Here is a 27,903-nt window from a genome sequence, read left to right as displayed (position 1 = left end):
GGCATAATATGTAAGATTTTTAGATTCAAATATATAAAAACCACTGGAACAATGTTATATATTTGACTTGTGTACTTACATAATCCTACATTTTTCCAAGAATGTTTAAGCGCAGAGAAATTAATCTTGGAGAAAAAATAATAGTTTTAACCAGGACATGGACCGTGTCCGTTTGTCGCCTATCAGTGACATCATATCCGCTTTATCCTCGATTTTTTCCGATTGTTATTTTATTTTGTAGAGACCATGTAAACACCAAGTCCTTGATGTGTTTTATCAGACAGGTGAGCAACTGTTTGGATTCATTCGTCGACAGAGAACTAATCTTCGTTATAGGGTACAACGGGCTGCAGGCTCCACAGGGGGTAAAAGGCTCCTGTGATTTTATTTTCCTCTAAACCGTTATATGGCACTAAAACTTGCCTCAGCGCTCCAAAACATCCGCTTTTTAAGATGCATTTGGACATTTGTCTGATCTTTGAGGCCTTCTCAGGCAGCAGCGCAAAGTTGGTCCTGCGCTCATCTAATATTGGATGTTTTTAAAAATGTTGTAGATTTAAGTAGCAAATACAAATCACTAAAATTATTGAATATATTTTGAAACAAAGGTCTTGTTAATGTTTGTCAGTTTTGTTCAAGGTAATTAAAGCAACAGTATTTCAATAACTGAAGAATATGTAAAAGTATGGAATGTGGGGTAAAAGGCCTCCAATCAATCAATCAATCAATCAATCAATCAATCAATCAATCAATCAATCAATCAATCAATCAATCAATCAATCAATCAATCAATCAATCAATCAATCAATCAATCAACTTTATTTATATAGCGCTTTTACAATGATGATTGTTTCAAAGCAGCTCCACAGTGTTAAACAGGATAATATTGCAACAGAATTTGATTTGGCTAGTTTGATTTGGATCGTTTAAAGAATTAAATATGCCCTAATTAATTAATAAATGTAATTTGTATATTTAGCTGAATAACTTGGATCATAATTTTAGTGTTCCCATATTTATATTTAACATGACAGCCGCTGACTTTTCCATCTGTTGACATGGCATGGTCAGATTCAGATGGTAAGTTTCATATATAAAGTTGTGTGTCCACCTTAGAGATAATCATATTTATATTCAAACAATCTAAAAATGTGATTATAATCATATCATATAATAAAATATAAGTTATTGTTACTAATGTAAATGTATATTAAATTATTATGGGATCTCCTTCAGTGCTTTCAGAATCTTTACTTTTTAAAAATGATTTAGTTTCTATATTTTTCAGATATATTAACATATTTTAATGACAGCATATTTATTGATCAAATATTAAGTTTTTTTATTAATCAAGAACAAACAGAAAATAGTTAATTACTAAAGTGATTGTTTTGAACAAGTATAAACATTATATTTTAGTGAAAGTATTTGTATCAATACTGTGTGCCTTTTACCCAAAGTGGGGTTAAAGCCCCCCCCCCCCTCGTTATTTCTTACATTTTGAAGATTTTTAAATAAAAATAAAAACACTTTTATGATTTATTTTCACACAAAATCTGCTGCTCTGTAAATGTTAAATACAAACATATATTTTTTTCTGTATATCACACTCACATTATAGGAGTAGTGAAAAGCAATTTTTTCTTAAAGGGATAGTTCACTTTAAAATGAAAATTCTGTCATCCTTCACTCACCCTCAAGTTGTTTCAAACCAGTATGAATTTCTCTCTTCAGCTGAAAACAAGAGAAGATTTTTTTTGAAGAATGTCAGTAACCAAACAGTTAACTGGAGCCATTGACTTCCATAGTAGGAAAAACAATTACTATAGAAGTCAATGGCTCCAGTTAAAGGAGTGCTTCGAGCACTGGGAAGATTAATCTGTATTTAAACTGGGTCATTAATGTAGTAGAAATGTGAAATTATTTTTTTAATTTGGTGCTTTCTAGTCTGAGAAAAGACTAAAATGTATTTTTGTCTAATGGGGATGAAAGACAACAATTCCCAGAATGCTTCGCTGCCCTACGAGGCCACTCCCAAAGCCACCGCTACTAGATTACTGGATCACTTTCACTTTCCCACCGCGACCGCGTTCATTTTCATAAAACCAGTTCAGTTAGAGAACGGACACAAACTGAATGTTTGTGTTCAATATGTGATTTAGCCGCTGAGGGAGTGTCACAGCCCAAAACACTGCAGGAGTCAGATTACATACATTCGTGATGAGAGCTGAGGTAAACGCGAACATTCATTGTCTCAGGGGGATATGGGGAGTGGCAAGCACGATCATTCGAATATACTCCAGGGTTTCTACTGATACAAAGCCATATACTATTCGCTGAAGTAACCCTTTAACTGTTTGGTTACTGACATTCTACAAAATATCTTCCCCTGTGTTCAGTTGAAGAAATAAATTCATACCAGCAGCCATATCACCCTGTAGCCCAAGACTGGTTTCCCACTGAAGCTAAGCAGGGCTGAGCCTGGTCAGTACCTGGATGGGAGACCAACTGGGAAAACCAGGAGCTGCTGGTAGAGGTGTTAGTGAGGCCAGCAGGGGGCGCTCACCCTGTGGTCTGTGTGGGTCCTAATGCCCCAGTATAGTGATGGGGACACTACTGTCAAAGAGCACCGTCCTTCAGATGAGATGTAAAACGAGGTAATGACTCTCTGTGGTCATTAAAAAAGGATGTCCTTCGATAAAGAGTAGAGGTGTAACTCCGGCATCCTGGTCAAATTTGCCCACTGGCCCCTGTCCATCATGGCCTCCTAATAATCCCCATATCCTGATTGGCTTAATCACTCTGTCTCCTCTCCACCAATCAGCTGGTGTGTGGTGAGCGTTCTGGCACAATATGGCTGCTGTCGCATCATCCAGGTGGGTGCTGCACGTTGGTGGTGGTTTAGGAGATTCCCCCTTCTGTAAAGTGCTTTGAGTGCCCTAGAAAAGCGCTATATAAATGTAAATGAATTATTATTACAGGTTTGAAACAACTTAAGGGTGAGTAATGGATGACAGATTTTTCATTTTAAATTGAACTCTCTTTAAGGTGTGCCTTTGGCCCCGTTGTACCCTATAGCTCACCATAGTTAGTCTTACTTATTTGAATCTGAAGTTCTTTATGTACCACGCGTACCATGTTTTACCATGCCTAATATTGCTCTAGCTCACTGCAGTGTTAACAAGTGCAACTCATAGAGTAGCATTATAACTTTCAACACACTCAAATGTATCTAATATGATTAAACAACACTGCGTTACCCCACATACTCATGAGCGGAAGAAGTGGGAGTGGTTGTCTGCGGCAGAATAAAAGCTCCACTGCTCACGAGCCGTGTGTTTCGCTCGTCTCTCATTAGCAAGCACCAGCAGCTTTCAGCCCAACTCTGCTTCATATTACAGTAACGTTAAGAAATCTTTAATACATTAGCTCATCCTGCCCATGTCCTGTCGGATCCTTTCCTGCTGTAGAGATGAAGACAACAACTCCCTTGATTCCACAAAATCAAGGTGTCATCAAGCTAGGCCTTTGAATAGGTGCCCTCTAGTGGCCAAAATTACATATTGTGCCTTTAAACAGTCAAGTACAATTAACTTAAATGTTTAAGTTATTTCAACTTAAATTACATTAATGTTATGTTCGGGATGTTTCCTTGATGATGATGATTTATTTTTGGTGACAAATCTTATTTTGATAAATATTTTGGGAAAATGCTCTGAAAATGCTCAAAATGCAAAAATGCTCAACAATACACACACTGTAAAAAAATATTTAGAATTTTTTTTAACTGGTTGCCTTAAAAGTTTGATTTCATTGAAATTAAAATTTTGACTTAATACAATGAACATTTTTTGAGATTCGACAACCTTTATTAAAACATTATTAAAAGGTTTTGTAAGCATATTGGGTAATTGTGTGGGTTTTATTTCTGATGGTGCAGGGAAACATGCCAAATAGTGCTATTTATTAAACAAATTTCCTTCATTGTATCAACTCAAATTTTTAATATCAATGAGCTAAAAATTTTAAGGCAACCAGGTTACTTACTTTTTAAAGTTAAACCAACAAAAACCAACACATTTGTTTTACAGTGCAGTGGGTAAATTAAACTGCTGCAAAAATGTATCAGATAAATATTTTTGGGAATATTAAAGAGTATTAACTTAAAGAGTTAAAGAGTAAAATCCTAGATTTTTTAAAAACATTAAGTAGTTTTGATCAGGACCGATGCTGATTAACACATTTATGCAAAACAATCTGAAAAAGTATATTTTTATCTGATATATATATATATATATATTTTTTTACAGCAGTTACATTTTGTGGATATTTTCATCCCGAACACAACGAAAGGGTAGTGAACTTGAACAATGGACAAGGGCTATCACTTTCTAAAAAAAGTTGAAAATTGCTTAACTTACTAAAGCAATGTAAAAACATGTTTTCATAACTTATTGATTAGACTTTTTTCAGACACTTTGGATAAATGCATACATAAATGTCTTATAGCATTTACATACATATATATTTAAAAACGTTGATCTGATCAGTAAACCTGCATTTACAGCTGTTTCAGCAGCGTGTGTGCGCGTTTGCGTGCGCGTGTGTGTGTGTGTGTGCGCGTGCGCGCGTGTGTGTGTTTTGCTGGATTGACGCCAGCGCTCGGGTTCAGGCGAGTGTCTGTGTTCTGTGCATCTACAGCACACAGTGAATCCCCATCGGCCGGGAATGTGCACTGTGTGACCTCTGCCAGCATCTCACTCGCCTCGCTATTCCCTTGTTCACCTAGCCAATTATGAAATGAATTTCACAAAAACAAAAGAAGGAAAAAATATTATGTAATAATAAGAAAGCTTAATAGTATTCATTCTGTTATAAGTCTTTATTATAATATTACTTATTACAGAAATATGACATTTTAGCTACTGGTTTCATAACAATATAGTCCTTTTTTTCATAATTCAATTTTTGCATTGATGATTCTCACGACTTTTTGAAAAGCAAATATTCTATAAATACTTTCAATTTAAATCAAGTATCTTTTTTATATTGCAGTGATTTGAATGAAATATCGATGTAACAAAGCTCTGTGAGGCATCTAAGTAGCCTAAGTAAAGGGCCGTTTACAGATACAGGACTGAGAATCGTATTCTGATGCGGTGTGAACGTAAAGGAAACACCGGTGTGCAATCATAATAACCAAGAAAGCAGAACTAAATTGCAACTAAACACAGAATCAAAGAGACAACCAAGACAAACATAACTCAAAAAATATTTGAATCATTTATTTATGCAGTGGGAAATATGTTTTGCATAAAGAAAAAAAAGCCTAATGTATTAATTCCGTTATTATTTTTTATAACAATATATATTTATTTTAATTAATGATACAATTTACCACTGATTTTATGAAAATTTAGCATTTTTGTGTTTTCATAATTCCCCATTTTGATTAAGTTTTTGATTAGTAAAAAAAAAAAAAAAGTAAATACTGCCATATTACAGTTTAAATCCTCTTTCGTGCATTGCAGTGATTTAGATGAAGAGGCAAATTGTGACAAAGCTTTGTGAGAGCATCCAGGTTTAGGTGAATGTTGAAAAGTCCAGCACTGATCTGATTCTGAATATTGGCACTGTACAGCGTTGCATTAGTCCAGTCATTTTAATCAGGTCATTATGTCCCCAAAAGAGTATGAAATGAATGCGTGTGTCAGATGATTAGTGTTATATCATGGTACATGTCAGTCTCCTGTCCAGCGAGTGCATCAAGGGCACTAGAGTGAGTGAACTCGTTGCGTTACATGTTGATGGCGTGTGTCTGCGTAATCAGCGGCTGCTCAAGGTCACAGTCCCTTACTGGTTTCTCTCTCTGGAATAACCCCTCAAGGTCTCGCTCGGCCTGGACTCTGAACATAGTAAACTTTGTAGCCATAAACTTGTTATGCTGAATGCTGGATGACAAATAACTCAAGAGTCAACAGTGTGCGAGCGCCTGCTTTTTTGATTCTGTGATCTTTGCATGATGTGCTTCATGGCAAAATTGACCCCTCCATTATTCGTGGACATTGGGACAAATAAACAGGTTAAAGATGAGTGCGGTTGAAACGCTGTTTACTTAATTGACATTCAGGCTCAGTTAATAATGCATGAAAAAACAAGATAAAATTGCATGGAGAACATGTTTAGTAACATTTCTGGTGTAATTGGGCTGTTAATAATTATTAACCATAGTAGTAATTTAAAGAATATAAGCTCAAACTCTTTTAAAATTAAATCTTTCTGAAAACTTTAAACACTTGAAATTGTTTAATTCATTTATTTTATTATTTATTTATTAATGTATATTTACAAACACATACAATTTAAACAATTTATATTATTTTATTGCAGTTTTTGTGTATCCATTATAATTATATATGATATAAAATGATATATTTTTAATAATTGCTTTATTCTATAATAATTTGTATTGTAATAACTATAATTTGCATTATAATTATATTTAAATTTTAATATAAACAATTATTTACTATAGATTTTATTTTATACTTTATTATATTATATTATACTATTACACTATTTTAATATTCAATATTATTTCATGTGAAAAATTATTATTAAATAGTTATTTATTTAGTATTATTATTCACATATTTATATGTATTAAATTTTATGTAATTCGTTTTATTTTATATATTAAAATTCAAAATGCAAAAGATATCAAAAAAAGATATCAAAATCTTTTTTTTTCAAAATCAATTGTATAAGAAAAAAAGATTAATCTTTGTATGTTATTTTAAATAGGTGAAGAAACCTTTACAAATGTAAATAATGAAATATTGATTTTAGCAAACACGTGTAAGTGGTTTAAAATCATTGCCAGATTGATCTACTGTGGTCTATGAAGTTCATGATCTAAACCTTGACATTCACATTTGTTTATCATAATGACAGCGATGCCAAAACAAACAAACATTGCATTCAAATGTTGACATGTCTTTGAGAAAAGGAGGAAATCTCTCTTTCCACAAAGCATCTTGTGCTACTCATGTGTTTTTGTTTGAACATACCTGAACATGAACACACCTGACCACATCTGAACACAGAACACACCTGACCACACCTGACCACACCTGACCACATCTGAACACTGAACACACCTGACACATCTGAACATCTGAACACAGAACACACCTGACCACATCTGAACATCTGAACACAGAACACACCTGACCACATCTGAACACAGAACACATCTGACCACACCTGACCACATCTGAACATCTGAACACAGAACACACCTGACCACACCTGACCACATCTGAACATCTGAACACAGAACACACCTGACCACATCTGAACACAGAACACATCTGACCACACCTGACCACATCTGAACATCTGAACACAGAACACACCTGACCACATCTGAACACAGAACACACCTGACCACACCTGACCACATCTGAACATCTGAACACAGAACACACCTGACCACATCTGAACATCTGAACACAGAACACACCTGACCACATCTGAACACAGAACACATCTGACCACACCTGACCACATCTGAACATCTGAACACAGAACACACCTGAACACATCTGACCACACCTGACCACAGAACACACTTGACCACACCTAAACATCTGAACACAGAACACACCTGACCACACCTGAACACAGAACACACTTGACCACACCTAAACATCTGAACACAGAACACACCTGACCACATCTGAACATCTGAACACAGAAAACACCTGACCACATCTGAACACAGAACACACCTGACCACATCTGAACATCTGAACACAGAACACACCTCACCACATCTGAACACAGAACACATCTGACCACAGAACACACCTGACCACATCTGAACACAGAACACACCTGACCAAATCTGAACATCTGAACACACCTGACCACATCTGAACATCTGAACACAGAAAACACCTGACCACATCTGAACACAGAACAGACCTGACCACATCTGAACATCTGAACACAGAACACACCTCACCACATCTGAACACAGAACACATCTGACCACAGAACACACCTGACCACATCTGAACACAGAACACACCTGACCAAATCTGAACATCTGAACACAGAACACACCTGACCACATCTGAACATCTGAACACAGAACACACCTAAACATACCTGACCACATCTGAACACAGAACACAGAACACATCTGACCACACCTGAACATCTGAACACAGAACACATCTGACCACACCTGAACATTTGAACACAGAACACATTTGACCACATCTGAACACAGAACACATCTGACCACACCTGAACATCTGAACACAGAACACATTTGACCACACCTGAACTCATCTGAACACACCTGCATCTGAACACCTGAACACACCTCATCCTGTTCAGGTGTTTTCAGAGGAGTTCAGATCCTGTATTCAGAGGAGTTCAGGTGTGTTCAGATTTGTTCATTTGTGATAAGGTGTGTTCAGATTAGTTCAGATGTGTTCAGGTGTCTTCAGGTGTGCTCAGATGAGTTTCAGATGTATTCAGAGGAGTTCAGGTGTGCTCAGATGAGTTCAGGTGCTTAGATGTTTTCAGGTGTGTTCAGTTGTGTTCAGGTGTGTTCAGATGAGTTTCAGATGTATTCAGATATTTCAGATGTATTCAGATGAGTTCAGATTTGTTCAGGTGTGTGCAAGTGTGCTCAGATGTTTTTTAGGTGTGTTCAGATGTGTTCAGGTGTGTTCAGATGTGTGCAAGTGTGATCAGATGTGTGTAGGTGTGTTCAGATGAGTGAAGGTGTGTTCAGATGAGTTCAGATGTGTTCAGGTGTGCTCAGATGTGTTCAGGTGTTTTTAGGTGTGCTCAGATGTGTTCAGGTGTTTTTAAGGTGTGTTCAGATGTGTTCAGCTGTGTTCAGATGAGTTAAAGTGTGTTCAGTTTAGTTCAGGTGTGTTCAGATAAGTTCAGATGTGTTTAAGTAAATTCAACAAGTCATTTTTTGAGTGTATGAGTTCAGGTGTGTTCAGATGTGTTAAAGTGTGTTCAGGTGAGTTCAGATGTGTTCAGGTGTGTTCAGATGTGTGCAGGTGTGCTCAGATGAGTTCAGATGTGTTCAGGTGTGTTCAGATGTGTGCAGTTGTGCTCAGATGTGTTCAGCTGAGTTAATGTGTGTTCAGAGGAGTTCATTTGAGTTCAAGTGTGTTCAGATGTGTAAAGTGTGTTCAGATGAGTTCAGGTGTGTTCATATGAGTTCATATGAGTTCAGGTGTGTTCAGATGTGTTCAGGTGTGCTCGGATGTGTTCAGATGTGCTCGGATGTGTTCAGATGTGCTCGGATGTGTTCAGATGTGTTCAGGTGGGCTCAGGTGTGTTTAGGTGTGTTCAGATGAGTTCAGATGTGTTCAGGTGTGTTCAAATGTGTGCAAGTGTGATCAGATGTGTTTAGGTGTGTTCAGATGAGTTCAGGTGTATTCAGATGAGGTCAGATGTGTTCAGGTGTGCTCAGATGTGTGAAGGTGTGTGCAAGTATGCTCAGATGTGTTTAGGTATGTTCAGATGAGTTTTGGTGTGTTCAGATGAGTTCAGGTGTATTCAGATGAGTTCAGGTGTATTCAGATGAGTTCAGATATGTGCAGGTGTGCTCAGATGTGTTCAGGTGTTTTTAGGTGGGTTCAGATGTGTTCAGGTGTGCTCAGATGTGTTCAGATGTTTTTAAGGTGTTCAGATGTGTACAGGTGTGTTCAGATGAGTTAAAGTGTGTTCAGATGTGTAAAGTGTGTTCAGATGTGTTCAGGTGTGCTCGGATGTGTTCAGATGAGTTCATATGAGTTCAGGTGTGTTCAGATGTCTTCAGATGTGTTCAGAAGAGTTCAGGTGTGTTCAGATGTCTTCAGGTGTGTTCAGATGTCTTCAGGCGTGTTCAGATGAGTTGAGGTGTGTTCAGATGTGTTCAGATGAGTTCAGGTGTATTCAGAGGAGTTCAGGTGTGTTCAGATGAGTTCAGGTGTGTTCAAAAGAGTTCAGATGTGTTCAGAAGAGTTCAGTTGTTTTCAGATGAGTTCAGGTGTGTTCAAAAGAGTTCAGATGAGTTCAGATGAGCTCAGGTGTGTTCAAAAGAGTTCAGATGAGTTCAGGTGTGTTCAAAAGAGTTCAGGTGTGTTCAGATGAGGTCAGGTGTGTTCAGATGATTTCAGGTGTGTTCAGATGAGGTCAGGTGTGTTCAGACGAGGTCAGATGAATTCAGGTGTATTTTCCATTCTATTCTATAGAGCGAGATGTTACAAAAGCCAGACATTGCAGAGCAAATTATGGGATTGAATCATAAAATGATGACCCCGGTGATGGGCTAGATCAGGATAACCTCTCCTCTACACCTTCATCTGAAAAACAAACTTGTGAGGCGAGTCATTGACATTTGCTTTCAGATCAAAATCACTCAAGGGCACAACATTGTATGCTTTAATCAAACGTTCTGGAGTAACTCATCCAAACATTCCTTTACGGGCATGAGGCATGATCTGTCAACAGAACCTGATCAAATAAGTGTTGGATACACAGCGACTCTGATCTAGGGCAGATTGTGTTTAGTGGTTTGTCTCTTTATGCGTTGTAATGTGGCACAGACTCAAGGTGCAAAGTTGCAATGACAACATGTGCAGACGGTAGGTAAAGGTTGCAGACGATTGGTAAAAGTGTCAAGGGCAATTAGAAAAAGGTTCTTGTACAAATAAACTAGATAAATGAGTTAAGATAAATTAATTGAGGTAAGGTTCCAGCAGATGGCAGCAAAGCTTGTGTTTTAGTGATATTTGACAGTGACTGATAATACAGGTGAATTATGCAATTAAATATGATCCGATTAAGCGGGTCTGACAGCCATTCTTCAAAACAGTACACAGCAAACATTTACATAAAAATGCTTCTGGGATAAGTAATAATAATAATAATACTTTTTACCATTCAAGAGTTTTAGATTGGTAAGATTATTTCAATGTCTTTGAAAGAAGTCTCTTCAGCTCACCAAGGCTGCATCTGTTTGATTGAAAATACAGCAAAAACAGTTTAATCATGACAACTCTCAGAGTGAATAGATTCAACCAGCATTTTATTAACTTAGAGCATGGAATGTACATAGGCTTGATTTTGGCGGACGAGATCTGCTACGTTGCTGAGCAAATTCATAATGTTCAGCTTAGTCAAGATAACAAGGAAGGCTGCTGAAGAATGCTGTAACCCCCGAGCAGATCTCTACAGGTGGCGCTGGGGAGGAGGTGGGATTATCGGAGTTCTCATAATTACGCAGCATGCGGATAGCAGCTAGGATACAGTATAAGAAAAGCCACGTAGGTGAGGAAGTTCCTCCGATTGGTTGGTGTCGTAGAACTGAAAGAACCAATCAGCAATTAATACTTTTTATTAAAATTGTGAAATGTATTTTTTTTTTTCAATTTAAAGAAACTGTATAAGAAATGGCCCTGATATGTCACTAGACATTAAGAAATCATGTTAATTTCAAATACTTTTATCACTGACAACAGTAGTCTGGCCAGGATATTGTCATTTAAAAGTTGTTGTTGCAGCCTTCAACTGATGTTGATGTTGTGCTTTGGCCAGAAGCCCCGCCCTCCACCTATCGACCAATCATGAAGTCAGTAGTGTTTCGGTATCCGGGTTGCCAGATCTGCTCTAGTTACCACAGCTGCAGCTAAAAACGCTCTTTCTGAATCCTGCAGCCTACCTGGCAACCTCTAGTCAGGGGGAGGGGGAGAGGGGATACACCGCTCTACAGTAATTTGAAAGTGATTGCAGTACCAGTTTTGGCCACAATCTTACATAAACTTCCTTTAAAGGGTTAGTTCACCCAAAAATGAAAATTATTTCATTAATTACTCACCCTCATGTCGTTCGACACCCGTAAGACCTTTGTTCATCTTCAGACACAAATGAAGATATTTTTGTTGAAAGCGGATGGCTGAGAAAAGCTTCAGATAGGCCTCCATTGGCATTCAGTACATTCCCACTCACAAGACCCATAAAGGCACTAAACACATCGATACAAAGCCCATCTCACTACAGTGGCTGGACAATAATGTTACAATGCGACTAAAATAGTTATTGTGCACACATGAATCTAAATAACGACTTTATCCACCAAGTTATTGACGTGAAGAGGAGGAGCGCTGCTATCGCGTGAGTTCACGTCCGAGACTTACACGGAAGACAATAACTTGGTGGATAAAGTCATTATTTTATTGATTTTTTTGCGCACAATAACTATTTTCGTCGCATTGTAACATTATTGTACAGCCACTGTAGTGAGATGGGCTTTCTATCGATGTGTTTAGTGCCTTTATCTTGTGAGTGGGAATGTACTGAATGCCAACGGAGGCCTTTCTGAAGCCTTTCTCAGCTTTCAACAAAAATATCTTCATTTGTGTTCCCGTAGATGAACGAAGGTCTTACGGGTGTCCGACGACATGAGGGAGAGTAATTAATGAAATAATTTTCATTTCTGGGTGAATTAACCCTTTACATTTGTGTTTTATTTGAATATACTTTTAAATTGTATTTATTCCTGTGATTAAAGCTAAATTTTCATTATCATTATTCCAGTCTACAGTGTCCAATGATCCTTTAATACCAGTCATTTTAAGGTAATTTCTTATCAATGTCGAAAACAGTTTTAGTTGCTTAATTACTTTTTTTTTTTTTTATCATGATAGACTGCCAGTCAAAAGTTTTGGGTAAGAAAAAAAAATCAGACAGTAAAGACATTTAAGAAAGTTAGCCTACATTTATAAGAATTTTTTTTTTTTTTTTTTTACTTCGGAAGGATCATGTGACAATGAAGACTGGAGTGAAAATTCAACTTTGATCACAGGAATAAATTACACTTATATATATTATACTTACTGTATATATTCACATAGAAAACAGCTGATTTGAATAGTAATATTATTTCAATGTTACTGTTTTTCTGTATTTTTGATCAAATGAATGCAGCCTTTGTGAGCATAAGAGACTACTTTCAAATTTTTTAACAAACTTTAATGTCAGCCAACTTTTGACCAGTACTATATGTCCAACTTTCCACACAACATAAATGCAGCAAGAAGGAGACTTGAGAATGAATTAATTTATCTTTATTCTATTATAATAAGCCCAGAAATAATCAACAATAAAACCTTATATACAAATCATAGCAAACAGAAGAGGTCATGAAGAGCACATGCAGGTCAGAGGATCACAGGATCAGCGCAACACGTACAGTAATATATCAACGTCAGGAAATACAAGAAACATGAAACAAATATACATCCAGTAACAAACCACATGATGCTCCAGAGACGCGGTTTAGTGCAGGAGGAAAAAAAGAGAGAAAATGAAATTCATAAGTTAATAATGTGATTTCTTTTAATACCAGAAGCATTATAATGTGCTATGATATTTTCACTAATTTCGTGGTTAGTTCGCTTTTAAATCGCTTCAGGGGTTTCTCTATTATTTTTTCGCAGTACTTTGTACTTATATAAAAAGTGAGGGGTTAGTTTTTCTGCAGTCTAAGTACAATAGCATGTCTCTTCATTTTGTTTTGATTCAGTTAACATTTTTTTAAGGATTCATTTTCATTTATGCCACAATATTCAATCAATGTTTTGATTGTTTTCATTTGAGCTGGGTTTATTCTGACGTTTGAAAATAAATCTTTGATGGGTGTTGGTTTTCAGTGCAGTGCTGTTGTAAAGAAAAGGAAAGTGAATGAAAGAGAGACTAAAGTGTTTTTCTTGGATTGATTTGAAGCAAATATTTCCAGTAAGATTGCTGCTCCCTGCTGATTGGTCCTGCAGCTCTTGGCTCGGTCATGTGATTCCTGTGGGCCGCACATGTCTGAGGCGCAGCGGGAGACCGACGGGCTGGAGCGCTGACGGGCAGATGCTGCCCTCTAGAGGTAATCCAGCTCAAGTGCATGACTCAACGCCTCCAGATCCGCCCGGCACGTCACTCTCCAGAACGGCATGTTCTTCTGCAGGACACCAAAACATTTATGGCATTTGTTACATTTATTTGCAAGACAGACACAGACACACACATCTCTGGTTCACTATCTTCGTGGGGACTCTATATAGACGTAATGGTTTTTATACTGTAAAAAAAGTATATTCAATCCCCTTACACCGCCCCTGCCCCTAAACCTACACATCACAGGAAACATTCTGCATTTTTACTTTTTTTAAAAACTCATACATTTATAAGGCTTTTGAAAAGTGGGGACCGCTGGCTGGTGATCTCAGGTTTTTACTATCCTTATGGGGACATTTGGTTCTCACAATGTAATATAAACAAGGACACACACACACAGCGAAAAATACCATAATCCATGATTATAGTACTCATTCCTTCATACCTTCTTGGCGACCGTCTCCTCCTCGACACCGTCCCCTACGACCACATACACGGCTCGCCGGCCGAACCTCTGAGTCACGCGCTCAAAGCAGCTTTCTTTACCTGGAAGACAAACACAACCTTCAAAATCCTGTTTCTAGAGCAGGAGGACTGTGGGAAACGCAGCGCTCCAAGAGGCAGCCAACCTGTTTTGGTGGCGCTGTAGATGTTCTCGATGGGGAACGCTCCTCCGAGACCGTACAGAAGCACTTTGGACAGAGCTGGGATCAGCTGCGTGGTGGTGACCATCACGTTCACACAGTTTAGTCTGTGAAAGGAAACGTACGCTTGGGAAAATGATTCTTAAAGGAATAGTGGTGCAACCACAAATCAAAAATTTGATCTGGAATTCTACTTTGGAGCACAAAAGGGGAAATTTAGCAGAATTTAGAGCTTTCATGACAGTACACCAGATTTCACTTATCACATGACAAGAGTAAAGCGTGTGATGTGTCCCAATTGTCATACTATACATTCTAATCAATATTTGATATTAGAATTAATCCCAAATCGTAGTATGTTTAAAGGAGTATTTCAAAGTTACCCGGATGGTCTGCTTTTTCTGGTAAGAATCTGAAGTGCAGATCTGTGCAATCTTTTAAAGGTGGGGTGAGTGTTACTTCAAAACCGTTTTACAAAACGGACTCGGGCCGAGTCCAATAACAAACTTGTAGCCAATCAGCAGGTAAGGGGGCGTGTCTACTAATGATCATGAGAAGAGAGGCTCAGTGCGCGTCATTATTAATTATTATTAGTATCATCATTTTTTTTCTCTCTCTTTTTTTCCCTCTCCATATGGTTCTCCTTCCCTTCCCTTCAATTTAAAGGAAGGGGCAAAGTCAAGTCTTGAATAAAAGTTCAACACTGTGTACCCCGCAAAGTCCGAGGCATCATCACATCTAACCACCACCCCAGGTCGACGGTGGGATGTGTAGAGATAGTTTTAGGACTGTGAGGTAAATAATACATGCAAAATAAGGGATCCCTAGCTTGGACTATCTTTAGCGGGAGGCGTGCTGTTCTGCCCCTGAGGAGGTCCGCCGATATACATACAATAATAAATGGGGTAATCAGACTAACACCGATTGGTGTTGTTGTGTGAGAAGAGAGATGTGGGAGAGGAGGCAAATGACAAATTTCCATTTAAAACAAAATCTAACTACTCCCTAAATACATATCCTAAGTACAAGTTGTTTCTTTTCACTACCTTTTGTGTTTGTTTGTTTGTCTGGTTTTTTTTAAATGTCCCATTATTTAGCAGTTGTCTATTGTGTTTTTCTTCTAGTTTGTTTTTCCCCACACTGTATGGATTATGTATAATGTACTGTATGTATTTCATGAACAATTAAAAAAGAAGAAGAAGAAAAAAACCACACACATTAGCCGAGAACTAATATATGCTGGCTTTTGCTTGAATATGCTCCTGTGTCATGTTCGCTTGTTTGTCCATTTGCGATCGTGTCGCTCACTTCAGCGATGATAAAGACCCGTTCATTTCCACACCGTATGGAGCATCTAAATCTCCTCAATGTCTGTTTCAAGATCAGCTCACAAAATGTGTCCGACAAGTAAGATAAAATACTAAATAAATATATGGTTGTTTCCTCTTTTCATGATCTATATAACCCTAATCCGGTCATAATTGTAATATTTTGTTAGTTAGACTATCGTGCTCGTGTACTATCCAGTTGTTCATGAGAACGGTTTGTTTTTGTTATTCGCTCTAACTCTAATCTGGTTAGTTGGATTGTTGTGCTCGTTTTCTATCGAGTTGTCTTTTTGTGATGGAAGGGGATTTTTTCACTGAATATTCAATCTGTAACACACAGATTCTGCCATAGTCATTGCCTGGGTTACGTATGTGTGGGGCGGAGCTATCAAAATTTTCGGGGTAGGGGTGTGTTTGTTTTGGTGATTTGAATTATTACCGGAAAGCACTTACCCCATTTTTAATGCCTAATATTACCCACAAACCATTGTGCATTGGACGAGGATTTGATTAGAACTACAGACGTGTTAAAAGTGCTAAAAACTACAAACATGGCAGATGTGCGAGTAGAGTGTTGTTTAGATAGAGGGGTTGTTTAGATGTTTAGATAAAGGGGTTCAAGTGATTAGCCGATGAAAAGATATTTATTCAGTGTCATCCACATTACCGTATATTCACTATTCCCTACATTACTCCACTAATACAGTTCACTTGAAGGAGTGAATGAGAAGGAGTGTGTGAATTCGGACACCGAGACCTGCCGCTTTTTCAGAGTTTGTGCTGCTTAATAATCATTTGAAACAGCAAACTGGCAGCTCCAGTAGTAATGAAAAGATTAATTTTGAACTAGTCATGGAAAATAGCCTGTATAAACCTTACTTAAACTACTTCATAATCAATTAAAAATAAAATTATACTTGTATTCTATTATTCTGTAGCCACATTGGACAAGCAGTTTGAAAAACATAAAGAATTAATTTGGCACGACCCTCAAAGTGCATTAAGGTTTTTTCCTAGCCTTGTAGATTGTACAATTGTTATTGTCTTGTATTATGGGATTGAATGAGTGCACTTGATAACGTCCACTATGGTTTCAGACCACTATGGTTGACACATTGTCAAGTGTTTACCTTAATTCTTCTCACCTCTGCTTCCTGACAGTCTAGAGGGCAATTACTCCGTGTCGCCCCCTGTCTTAAGGAAAGATGACTGACAGGATGGTGGGGAGGATTTGGTGCACAACAAACCCTGAGAGTCATTGACAATTATCTTATCTTGTAATGTGTGGTCAGTATCGCCGTTCTCTATACACAGAGTGATCGCAAATTCTTAAGTGAAATGAAAAAGCGAGCATGCATTCAAAAGCGTTCATTACCCTGTGTATTGATAACGGCTCCCTAATGCCTGCAAATTATATACTATATAATTGCGAAAGAACGCAAAAGCATTTAAATATTTTTTTCTTTCATCAAAATGTCCCTTTAGGGGCTCTGTTGAATGTGATGCTCGTTTATTTTACGAACATAGTATTCGGCCTCGGGCACATCCCTAATATGGACTTCTTTTATGATGTGTTTCGGTTCTTTTTTGGAGCTTGACAGGTTCTGGTCACTTCATTATATGAAGGAAAGTGTAACCCCTCGATCCGGTAACACCAGTGGTGTGCTAACAAGGACACTAAAGACCGCAGTGCGTCTCTTCAGGCTAGGAGGGCGAGGCTTTTCAGCTCAGACATTCTGCTAAACCTCACTTTTGAGTTGAACAAAAGTTGTGAGACAAATCAAGCCTGGGCAAATCAAGTGCCTATCATTAATCCTGATCTGTCAGTGCCATCACTCCTTCATGCTGACAAGGTGCTACGCTTGGAAAGCCTGTCATGTTTGAGTGACACAAAACTGCTGTAAAATAGTCTATTGTTAAAAAAAGATATATTCCACATGGCATTGCTGTGGAAAACAGTTCTTAAATAGCTTCTGCTCTTAAACTCACGCATGCACGCACATGTCCTGTTTATTGTTTATTGCATTGTTTTATACCTGGAGTTGATGAGAGCGAGGGCCTTGAGTGCCTGTGTCAGCCATAGATCCGTCAAAACCTCCATTTCCCGCCTCAGCTGAAGCCACTCTTCCCGCTTCGGACTGCCCAGCAGACCTACCGTTCACAAAAGAAGATGAGATCCAACTGAAGAACTAATACATACAATTAAATGAGTAACAGGGTTATTCCATTTCAATGTAACGCACGACCTTGAGCGACACGTTGCTTTCAAAAAACATAAATATTTTATATGATAAAATACACCAATCTACAATAAATCCCTTTTACTGTATGTCTGGGGTTGACTTATTATTAAAATGAGAGACATTTCCGCAGTTTTTCTTATTGCTGTACTGAGGTCACATTAAAAGTGCAATGTAAACTTTTACCATGCCTTCATTTATTTATGTTTGTCATTTCAGAGAACTTAAAATCCATAATAAAATAATATTTTTTAACTTTTTACATTAATTATAAACCATTTAAATATTCATCTTTACATTAATAAATATTTAACTAAATATTAAACATATATACATATTAAATAAATATATTTAAATAAAAAAAATATGCTAAGATTTATTTATATTTTTCTTATTAAGAATAAAAGGCTAATGAACTACATTACTTGCTGCAATAATTATTACAATAATAATAATATCATTGTAAATAATAATAATATCATTAATATAATATAAAATATTATTATTATTACAAAAAATGTTATTATATTAAATAAATGTATTTAAATAAAAATTATATGAATATTTATATTGCTCTCATTAGGAATAAAAAGGCTAATGCACTATATTACTTTCTGCAAGAATTATTAATAATCTTGTTATTATTAATGTTGTCAATAATAATAAAATGAATAATAAAAAGTATTATTATTGTTACTAGCACTATTTTTTTTGTTAATTTGAATATGTTTTATTATAAGTTTCTACCTTCTCTAGCCTGACTGTACAATGTTTGCAGTTGATGCATGAATGTAGAAGTCAACTGACGTGCGGTTACAGGTGTGTGTACTACTTCAGCTATTTTACAACGGCTTCCAACACGCTTCCAAACCAATCAGATTTTAGAAGAGGGACTGTCATTATATTAATGTATAATTCCTGTATAATAATGATTTAAGGCCCTCATTGCTCTTGGAGTGATAGCTGTGAAGTGCTGTTCTCTTCTCACCTCCTACATTGTTCTTGTAGGTGTTGTAGATCTCTTTGACGCGTCGGTAGCGGAAGGCGAGTTTCCTCATCCAGTCGACCCCGCCGTGAACACCTGAGCCCAGGCAGAGCGTGCCTCCACCTGCGGGGCTCTGGAAGCCGTCTGTGCCAAAGTTATACGTGCTGCAAGTACAGACACACATACGGTCATCTACACCCGCCTAAACATCATTACTTCTATACATATACATATATATATATGTGTGTGTGTGTGTGTGTGTGTGTGTGTGTGTGTGTGTGTGTGTGTGTGTGTGTGTATGTATATATATATATATATATATATATGTATGTATATAATATAGACTGCTTTTATTTTTATTTTTTTATTTGCAGCTTTTTCATATAGCATCAGCTAATAGTAGATAAATAGATTGAAAAAAATAATATATTAATAAGATATATATATTTTTTATAAAAGATTATAAAATAAAAGATATTTACTAAATAATATAGACTGCTTTTATTGCACTTTTTGTGTATTTTTGTACTTTTTTGTCACTACATGGTCTGTTTTTTTGTCTGTTTGGAACAAGAGGGTTCGTAAATAATGACAGAAATTTCTCGTAATTTCTCAGAAAGATCGAGAGGACCTTTATTAATTCTGTGGACGTGCTGTTAAACGTGTGATTAATGTCCATCGTAAAGAGTCTGACGCAGAAATCAGAAACCAACAACCTTTAATACTCAACATGTCTTTAGCATGCCGTTATGTGAAGAGAAGGACCCCTTTATGGCACATAATGTGGATTTTATTAGAAATGCTCACTTGGCTAGATGAAGGAAAGTCATACTCTACCTCAAGTCTTGCCCATTGTCATCCGAGGCCACATCGTCGATGTGAACCTGGTCGCATTCCTGGGAAATGAAAGGAAAGCAGATACGCGTGAGGTGGATACGTTACAGCCGAGCGAAGTGATGTACTGTGTATAGACAGGTTCACCCGCGGCGGTGAGAGCGAGAGGGAAATATTAAAAAAGACGAACAACAAAAAAGCATGAGCAGGCCACCGCGACCCAAGACATGCAGGCACTTTTAACCCCGGAGGGGAAAAGATCAGAAAGATGTCAGACAGAACCTCGCCAACTAAACCAGATATGGTGCGTTAATTAATGCTGCGCATTAGCTCGGGCTTGGCCGAGTTTGCGCGTACGGCTGCCAGTACACACTAATTACACCAGTCGAAGTATAAACCCAACATCCGCTCTTTACTTGATGTAATTATCCAGTGTACTTCTCCATGTTGTTTTAGCCACACATGACACATGTTCATTTGATAAAGATTTGGATTCGCTTTAATAACTCCGAGAGAGTTGGCACTGACAGAAGACATCCGTGCTCTCGTATTGCTTTTCATATCACGTTTATATTATCTACCTCCCACTGACTTCTATTGTTCTTAAATTACTTTTCAAAATGAAAATCTTTTAAAATGTAGCTGATGTGCAAATGTACCATCACAACAATGGAAAAATATAAAAGAAATGTAATGCATTTATGTTCAAATTTATTAGTTTCTCATATATTATTCTATTTACCAATATATCAATATACATATAGAAATATTTGTTATTTATCTAATACAAATGATTTGTTAATTTTATTTTGTGCACACACACACACACACACACACACACACACACACACACACACACACACACACACACACACACACACACACACACACACACACACACACACATGTTGGTCTATGTGGTTTACAGGGACTCTCCATAGGCGTAATGGTTTTTATACTGTACAAACCGTATTTTCTATCCCCTTACACTGCCCCTGCCCCTAAACCTACCCATCACAGGAAACATTCTGCATTTTTACTTTCTCAAAAAAACATCATTTAGTATGTTTTTAAGGCCATTTGAATTATGAGGACATTTGATATGTCCTCATAAACCACATTTATAGTGTAATACCAGTGTAATACCCATGTAGTTATACAAATTTGTGTCCTCATAAACCACATAAACAGGCTCACACACACACACACACACACACACACACACACTTTTTTATTATAGTGCTGTCAAATTGATTAATCACATTCAAAATAAAACTTTGTGTTTACATAATATTTGTGTGTGTGTGTGTGTGTGTGTGTGTGTGTGTACTGTGTATAATGTTTATTTGAATACACACATGTATATTTTTAATATTTGCATGTATATATATTTATATCATATATAAATATTGTAAATATAAATCTAACAACTTTTAAAAAAAAATATACATGTATTTGTGTGTGTGTGTTTATATATACATAATACAAAGCACACACACACACACACAAACACACACACGCACGCGCGCGCACACACACACACACTATGTAGGCAAAAACTATTATTTTGGATGTGATTAATCAATTTGACAGCACTACATTTTTATTTTTTTGGAGGGGGGATAAAGATTTGGATTCTTCTTACAAACTGAATTACGCTAATCAATGCAAAATAATTACTTTAAAAGACATTCATGCTCTCCTATTTCTTTTCATATTTTTCACAAAGTTTTATATCACTGACTATAACCAGAGTTGTCACTTCTTAAAGCACATATACTACATCTTTCTGTTGCAAAACTGTTTTTTGATTGCTTTGAGTGAATTGCTAGGGTGGATTGCTTCTTCAATGGTCTTCTATTTATGTTTTTATGGTTATGCATGAAATTAGTTTTCGCTGATATTAATCACCCATCCCAAATATTCAGCTTTTCACTATTAAACTATTCAGCCACCTTCCATACATTAATTTGATTTATTTCTGATTAATGAAAGCGTTAAATGAGCAGGTTAGGCCATCCATCACGCTTGTGTTTCTAAGCTGTGTAGTTATTTTGCCCGCGGCTGACAACAGATTGAACTCCGGCAGCGTTTCAATGCTGAATGATGCTTTGGAATATCTGAGGGCAATTACAAGGAAAACAGAACAAGAGAGAAGGGGGCTGTCATTAAAACCTGCGCTGCGTCCTCCACCCCTGAGCGGTTGTTCCTCCCCGGGACAAATTTTCTTTTCAGTGGCGGCCACACACCCCTAATTAAGCACTCAAACACTCTCTTCTTTTAGCACCGCCTCCTCGAAAGCTTTTAAAGAATCTAATCCCTGCTTTCTTCATGCGGAGGGCAAACCGAGGTCTTTTCACACACCGACAGGACTGTTGCACACACACTTTAATGTCCAAAATGACCTTGTTTTATTCATATTTCTTACCACCTATGAATCTGTATTTTGCATTAGCACTAAAGTTTGGGGTCAGTAAGATGTTTTTATTGATTTACTTTTATTCAGAAAGTATGCATCAAATAGATCAAAATGACAGTGAAGAGATGCTGAAATGCAAAGACTGCAAATGCAAAGTAATCAGCTTTGATTACAGGGATAAATGACATTTTACTATATTATATATATATATATATATATATATATATATATATATATATATATATATATATATATATATATATATATATATATATATATATATTCACATATAAAACAGCTATTTTAAATTGCAATAATATTCTTTCAAAAACATAAAATCTTACTGACCCCAAACTTTAGAATTTTTAATGGTGTATATATATATATATATTAGGGCCGGGACTTTAACGCGTTAATTAAGATTAATCAACTACGGTACTTTAACGCGTTAATTAATTACGGCAAAAAATAAATAATTTTAACCACACTTATTTTTGCACCGTGGAACGTTTTTCAATGAATGAGTTTCGACGGACCGATTATACTGGAACACCAACTAGCGCTCAGGAGCATAGCTCAGAAGTCACGACAACAACAAACCATTGTGAACATGAACGAAGAAGCGAATGAGACCGCTTTGCTTGGCCCCGTGGATGGGAAATTTTGTTTTAAAAAACGAAAGGATGGAAGCGTCGACAAGAGCATGGTTGTGTGCGAGCTATACAACAAGGAATGTGCGCATCACCGCAGCACATCGAGCCTCAAATATCACAAATATGCTTTTGCTACACTTAATGGCAAACATTGCACTGGTCTGCTGGACTGAAATCAATAAACAATATTTTGTTGATTAAGCTTATGTATTCAGTCATTATTCAATGGTATACTAAAAATACATGTGAAAAATTACTTCTCATTGTTCCAGTTCAAATATTTATATGCAATTAAAATGCGATTAATTTCGATTAATTAATTACAAAGCCTCTAATTAATTAGATTAATTTTTTTAATCGAGTCCCGGCCCTAATATATATATATATATATATATATATATATATATATATATATATATATATATATTTATAAAATACTAACATTTTTATGGAGGCAAAGTTTTTTGCAGGTTTTTTTTTTTGATAAAAGATATTTAAAAAGAGTTCCTCATGTGTTTTGTTGTCAAAATGTGTGTTTTTTTCTAAATGAGTACAAATGACTTATTGGCAGGTGAAAGCAGGATCTAATTAGCAAAAATATTTAACAAATGAGGACATGAGAAGCGGGGAATATGTAAAGCTTTGTGATTGACAGGTGTTTTACTGTTCCTACAGGTGCAGATTCCAACCAGTAAGAGAAGTTCATTACGTGGCTCTCTGGAATACTGAGTTCTGATTGGTCAATCACAGCATTCTGCAGCAAAACTTTTTTTTTAATGAACCGATCATCAACGTTTGTCCTAGTGTCATGTCTCACAGCACACTATGCTCTCTTTCTTACAATCTAACACAATGGCTTTGTTGTTGATTCAGCGGTTTCGCTCACTAACCTCCAGGTCGTTGAAAAACAGACGCGAATCGGCCAAGTTGAAGATCATCTCCTCCATCCACAAGCCCAGAGAAACAGCCTTGCCCGAATCCTGGATCAAAACACAAAGAGCACGTCCAATTAGTTCTCATACCTGGAGTGACAGGTGAAGATTATATTATTTCTGAGTAGGAGCGTGCGGCACAACAGGTTTTTGTCTGACAAGAATGCTGATCACTCAGTGCAGTCATTGTGGTTTAAATCAGAAGCATGTCAAACTACAGCTACTTTACTTTCTCTCTTGTTCTGTAGGTGAAGCCGCATGCTAACGTAAGCTAAGTCATTGTGCGCCATTAGCTAATAGGCCGCATTTGGCAGTTGATCAATCTGCAGGTGTCAGCCAGAGGTTAGTGTCAGATTAACTGCCAAACGACTTTTCCTCTACGCCTAATCATCGTTAGTGAATGCCATAGCCACAGGAGCTGCGAGTTTGTCCTGCTTTAATTAAGATAATAACCCATAATCTACCGTCACGAATGGACGACTTTATTACAGGTGGCAGTCAAACGCAGAATAATAGATGTACCATTTCAGAACTACTAATGCACACTTCACAGTGGATTTTAGGAGGGACTGTAATAAAGTTGCACCATAAAACAAAAACATGCTTGTTTTTGGCCACAGGCAAAACTTATTGTAAATATAAGATTGAAATTAGCATTTTTGAAAGAAATCATTTGGTCAATATCTATACACACATTACTCAACATCTGGATGGGCACCCAAAGTTGTATATATATATCCACATCCAGATGTTGAGTAATGTGTGTATAGATATTGACCAAATGACATGTCGAATGGTAAACAGACTCCAGTAACCTCTGACATTCACCTCAGCTTAAAAAAACTCATTAGAAGACGTCCGTCTTTCAACACTCGGAGTGGTTTTGTATTCAGTAGGCTGAGTCTTGCTGTGGGCCAATCACAGCTCAAACAGGCTGTTTAAAGTGATGGGCTTATGGCTTTGACATAAAGTACTTATAAAAAAAGCGGGTTAAATATCCTGTTACCTAAAGATGCGAAATCTGAGCCAACGCAATCGCGGCTCTTTGTCAGAGCGTAAGCAGCTTTGTCATGACACACATCAAACTTGTTCCTATTTAACTGGAGTTTAATATGGATGTTTTCTTTGATTTTCTATCTCCAGCGGATCCCTGCCGGAGTAATAAGCTATTTTGGAGTCTTTTTCCTGGATCTGAAATTAGACACATTAGTCACGGCAACATTTCTGCAGTCCTCAAAAGGAAAGTCCACAGAGATGCGCGCTCGAGACGGTCGGGCGTTTCTCAGAGTCTCTTATGTGTCACGTTGAATCCGCAAGGGATCGTGGGAATTCAAAATAGACCGTGGGCCAAGGAAAAGAAACATGACCATTGTTTCCTCATCAGCTGCCTGGAGATTGCGTAGAAGTTCATGTGGCGTCAATCAAATGAGAGCGGCCAAATAACAAGCCCGCTCGACTGGAGCGGAAGGAGGGGCTTCGTTATCTATCACTGTTCATTTCATTCCTCCGCATTTACTTCCGGCGTTACTCGAAAACAGCAGGAGAACCATATTTATTTATTAGGTAAAACAGATCAAATGCATAAGATAAATACACATTCACACATTTTTTTTGATGAAATGTTTGAACCCAAATGTTTGAACAGTATATATTTAAATGTTATTTTAGGGGTTGAAATGCATATCATTTTAGTCATTATTCCAATGTTATGTAATATATATATATATATATAGCCCAAAAAACTCTATTGTGATTTATGTCCTTATTGTTATAGAAAAATACACATACAACATTAAAAGATACAAATACAGAATAATAAAAATAACAAAAAAAAATCCTTTAATAAAGTGTTGTCTCCTAAAGCAGAAGTGAAGCAGTGTAAAGTGAAGAGGTGCGAGTGGAGGAACTGGTTTGTACCTTGCCGAAGCGTGTGGAAAATGTCCCCGTGAGGAGCGAGTGGAAAATGATGATGGTCTCATCCAGGTCCCAAATAAACACTCTCTACACACACACACACACACACACACACACACACACACACACACACACACACACACACACACACACACACGATGAGCATGAGCACAAATATAATCTGCTTACTAGTCAAGAGAAGTATTTACTCCAAAACACTGCATAATATCTCAATGTTGTGTTTATGATAAAAACTGCTGATAATTGTAGTCAGTTCAGCCACATCTCACCGCTTAAGGGCAGAGAGGCAAACGCTCTATCTCATATCTCATATCACACTGCATGTTGTGCAGAAACATATTTCCACGGTTTCCTTTGTCTGGTAATCAAATACTTTTATATTTTAATATACAACGTATTGCAACAGCACTTACTATAACGCATAAAAAACACATATTTACTTCAGTCAAAGCATGCATGACTGTATGATTTAACAGAATGGTTTTTATTGACTTTTTGTCATCAGTCCATTGTATGAAAACATCCATCTGGAAGAAAGTCATACAGGTTTGGAATGACACAATGGTGAGTAAACGATGATAAAACATCCATTTTAGGTGATCTATTCCTTTAAACGCATTGTTTTAAATGAAGCCGTTGCCAGACATCATTGCACAACTCGACAGTTGGATGTGAAAGTTATCCCTGCGGTGCGGAGCACAGGAACGTTAATGAGAGACGTTGTGTAAGGGACACCGTGAATGCCAGCATCTGTACCTCAATGTCAGAGTCCAGAGGGGGGACGGGGTCATTGGCCCTCTTCCTGCCTCTCAGCTTCCCATCCGAGCTGCGTCTCGCCGGAGCGCCTTCCTGCTCCTTTCCTGGAGTTGGAGGACTCGTGGGAGCGTGGTACTCTGCTATTGGACACACACACACACACACACACACACACACACACACACACACACACACACACGTGATGACACGTCGTTTAGATAGAGATATACAACCAAATATCTGAATACCAAGGCAAACAGTCCTGAAAGATGGAAGTTAGCACTATTGTATAAAATACTGAAAAACATCACATAATAATGCCAAATATATATTTTTAAATGATACAGCATAGTTTGATTTATTTAACATAGAAGTATTTATTTAACATATTGAAACATAATTAACTTCATATTCAAATTAAAAAATATACTCAAAAATCCAGATTTTAGAGCAGATTTCAGATATATATATATTTTTTTTATTATTATTTTTTTAAAGTTTTAACATTTAAAAGTAGGCAGCATTTTTTTTTTAAAAACCTTTTTCATATTATTTATATATATCATACAATGTTTTCATAGTACTTTTATAGTTTTTTTTCATTAGTATTACTATGGTACATATGGATATTAACTGTCTTTTAATTTGACACATTTATTCTTAAATTGCATATATGAAGAGACCTACAGTTAATATCCATATTTAACAGTCTTACTATGGTACATAAAATCTTACTCTTCTCAAATTTTTGGCGGTAGTGTATATATTGCTGCATTAATATTCAGCTTTTTTATTTTAAAAATAAATTTGAGAACAGTAAGATCTTTTTAAATGTCTTTGAACGAAGTCTCTTCTGCTCGCCAAAGCTGCATTCATTTAATCTAAAATACAGTATTGTGAAATATTTTTTACAATTTAAAATAACTGTCTTCTATTTTAATATATTTCAAAATGTAATTTATTCCTGTAAATTTTCAGCATCATTACTCCAGTCTTCAGTGTCACATGATCCTTCACAAATCATCCTAATATGAGGATTTGCTGCTCAAGAAACATTTCTGATTATTATCAATGTTAATAATTAAATAATAATAATCATAAAAAGTATAGTATTTTCATTAGTATCCCCTATAGATAATATAGTACATTCTCATCTCATCTTTTAACCTTTATTCTCAAATTACATATATAGAGAGACATTGTGTAAAAATC

General features: G+C 36.7%; 1 protein-coding gene, 1 long non-coding RNA gene and 1 pseudogene across 6 annotated transcripts in view; 2 read left to right on the top strand and 1 right to left on the bottom strand.

Moving 5' to 3' along the window:
- The window catches only part of LOC137093838 (uncharacterized), a 33,469-nt gene extending 14,166 nt beyond the window's left edge, over nucleotides 1-19,303 (top strand). Inside the window, exons 3-4 of the long non-coding RNA XR_010908565.1 lie at nucleotides 18,918-18,996; nucleotides 19,186-19,303. This is a non-coding gene — a long non-coding RNA (uncharacterized lncRNA). The remainder of the gene's footprint in view (nucleotides 1-18,917; nucleotides 18,997-19,185) is intronic.
- LOC137094666 (5S ribosomal RNA) lies at nucleotides 2,418-2,533 on the top strand (annotated as a pseudogene).
- Nucleotides 13,162-27,903, bottom strand: part of eya2 (EYA transcriptional coactivator and phosphatase 2) — a 41,679-nt gene continuing 26,937 nt past the window's right edge. For 2 of the 5 annotated variants that reach the window (XM_067458786.1, XM_067458788.1), the window contains exons 8-16: nucleotides 26,692-26,831; nucleotides 25,918-26,001; nucleotides 23,959-24,048; nucleotides 20,000-20,058; nucleotides 19,166-19,326; nucleotides 17,974-18,088; nucleotides 14,595-14,716; nucleotides 14,411-14,511; nucleotides 13,162-14,029 (exon numbers count right to left, since the gene is read on the bottom strand). In XM_067458786.1, coding sequence (XP_067314887.1) covers nucleotides 13,949-14,029; nucleotides 14,411-14,511; nucleotides 14,595-14,716; nucleotides 17,974-18,088; nucleotides 19,166-19,326; nucleotides 20,000-20,058; nucleotides 23,959-24,048; nucleotides 25,918-26,001; nucleotides 26,692-26,831 — 953 coding nt within the window. In that variant the 3' untranslated portion in view covers nucleotides 13,162-13,948. The remainder of the gene's footprint in view (nucleotides 14,030-14,410; nucleotides 14,512-14,594; nucleotides 14,717-17,973; nucleotides 18,089-19,165; nucleotides 19,327-19,999; nucleotides 20,059-23,958; nucleotides 24,049-25,917; nucleotides 26,002-26,691; nucleotides 26,832-27,903) is intronic. The other 3 variants (XM_067458787.1, XM_067458789.1, XM_067458790.1) reach the window with 2 other exon arrangements.

This window comes from Pseudorasbora parva, chromosome 12 (genome assembly GCF_024679245.1).
Source record: "Pseudorasbora parva isolate DD20220531a chromosome 12, ASM2467924v1, whole genome shotgun sequence".
Lineage (NCBI taxonomy): Eukaryota > Metazoa > Chordata > Actinopteri > Cypriniformes > Gobionidae > Pseudorasbora > Pseudorasbora parva.
Note: the sequence above shows the minus strand (reverse complement) of the source record. Positions and strands in the feature narration are given on the sequence as shown.